Source organism: Penaeus monodon, chromosome 15 (assembly GCF_015228065.2).
Source record: "Penaeus monodon isolate SGIC_2016 chromosome 15, NSTDA_Pmon_1, whole genome shotgun sequence".
Classification (NCBI taxonomy): Eukaryota; Metazoa; Arthropoda; class Malacostraca; order Decapoda; family Penaeidae; genus Penaeus; species Penaeus monodon.
This window is the reverse complement of record NC_051400.1, coordinates 37,117,604-37,119,357: the sequence shown is the minus strand read 5'-3', so window position 1 is coordinate 37,119,357 and position 1,754 is coordinate 37,117,604. Positions and strand designations below refer to the sequence as shown.

The 1,754-nt window shown below is 37.1% G+C and overlaps 1 protein-coding gene across 1 annotated transcript in view; it reads left to right on the top strand.

Annotated features, from left to right (window-relative positions):
• LOC119582009 (bromodomain-containing protein 3-like) overlaps positions 1 to 1,754 on the top strand; it is a gene marked incomplete at its 5' end in the record, with an annotated part of 61,922 nt that overhangs the window by 42,685 nt on the left and 17,483 nt on the right. The window contains 4 exon segments of the mRNA XM_037930204.1: positions 24 to 423; positions 635 to 805; positions 1,338 to 1,475; positions 1,696 to 1,754. Of these exon segments, the coding sequence (XP_037786132.1) occupies positions 24 to 423; positions 635 to 805; positions 1,338 to 1,475; positions 1,696 to 1,754 (768 nt within the window).

Sequence of the window (1,754 nt, the reverse complement as noted above, 5' to 3'; positions counted from 1 at the left end):
CAAGTGCTTATGTGTCTTTGCAGTTGCTGGTTGAAGAATCTTTAAGAAGAGGGAAAGAAAAGAAGAAAAAGACCAAAAAGAAAAGTAAAGACCGTGAGAAGATGTTGTCAGAGTTACCCAACGTTCCAAACACAGTTGCCCCCACTGTGAACCAAAATGCCCCAACGGCAGCAGCTGTCACAACAGCGACAGCTGCTGTTCCTCCTGCAGCGCCCCCACCTGGCCCAGTTCCTCCTAAACCTAAGAAGAACAAAACTAGTAATAATAAGCAGAAGAGACAACGGTCCAATCCTAGTAAATCAAAGAAGAAGGCAGCAGGTGGTGCACCAGGCATGGTGTTCGATTCTGAGGATGAGGACAATGCCAAGCCCATGTCTTATGATGAGAAGAGGCAACTTAGCTTAGATATTAATAAACTACCTGGTAAGTGTAGCTTTTGTGTGTATGAGAGAAAGGATATCTGTAAGTAGATTTTGTGATGCATCTTTACATGTCTTGTTTTATGAATTGGTAATGGCATAAAACTTCCAGAGCTTGTGAAGTGTTGTCTTGTTTCCTTCCCATATTTCTTTATATAATAAAAGAGTTTCCATCTTTCATATAGAATAGCTGTAAATGCATTTCCTTTCATCAGGCGACAAGTTGGGGCGAGTGGTGCACATAATCCAGACGAGAGAACCTTCTCTGAGAGACTCGAATCCAGATGAGATTGAAATAGACTTTGAAACCTTAAAACCCTCTACCCTGAGAGAACTAGAAGCGTATGTTGCATCATGTCTCAGGAAAAAACCAAGAAAGCCTTATGGTAAGTCAGTTCAGTTGCATTTATGTAAAGTTAAGGGAACTAAGCAATAGTTGAAATTGAAAACTTGTGTCCTACCTTGGTAACCAAAAGTAAAATTAATCCTAAAGCCTTTAAGCTGAGTGTGACTAAATGTATGCTTTCAAAAAGTGTTGCTAAGAATAGATCTAAAATTGCTTACATTCTGACTTGTCTCTTTAGTAGAGGTCAGTCTTTTGTTTTTTATACATTCATTTTTCCCAGAGACTACTGTTTAGTTATATTGTAATAATTTGATCGGCATATACTTTACAATAATATCAAGTTACATATTAATCTTACAAATTTATTTCATATTTGAATGTAACTAGTACACATCTTTAAACTGGTTTGTGGGAAATTAGTAGTGGGTTGCTGTATCTGATCCTTAGTAAGAAATGGAGCAGCCTGTTCATTAAAATGTACATACAATAGAGCAAGTTCCTTTACACTTTTAAATTTTACTTTTTCTTTTACATGCACCTTCAAATCTGAAATTTTGATTTCATTGCTACAGCTCGACAAGATAAGAAAAGTGTTGTGTCAAAAACAAAGGAGGAATCTATGGCTGAGAAAAAACAAGAACTTGAAAAGCGATTACAAGATGTAACTGGCCAATTAGGTACTCCAGCTGCTAAGAAGACACCCAAAAAAGGTTAGTCTGCAGTGAATCTCCCCATGTTACTTTTTCTTTTTGTTTATTATTTCAACTTTTCCCTTGTGCAGTCCCTCCATCTGAAGAGTACTCAAAACTTGCTTTTTCATAGCTTTGTAAATTTTTATCTCGAGTTATTTTTAAAGAGATTTGAGTCTGGTATTTCTGTGCTGAGATTGTGAGGAATAGAAGAAAACTTTTCTTTTCTTTGTTTTTACAGAAGAGAACAAGAGTATGGATGCAGTTGGTGGGGGCACATCCCGCTTAACAGAATCCAGC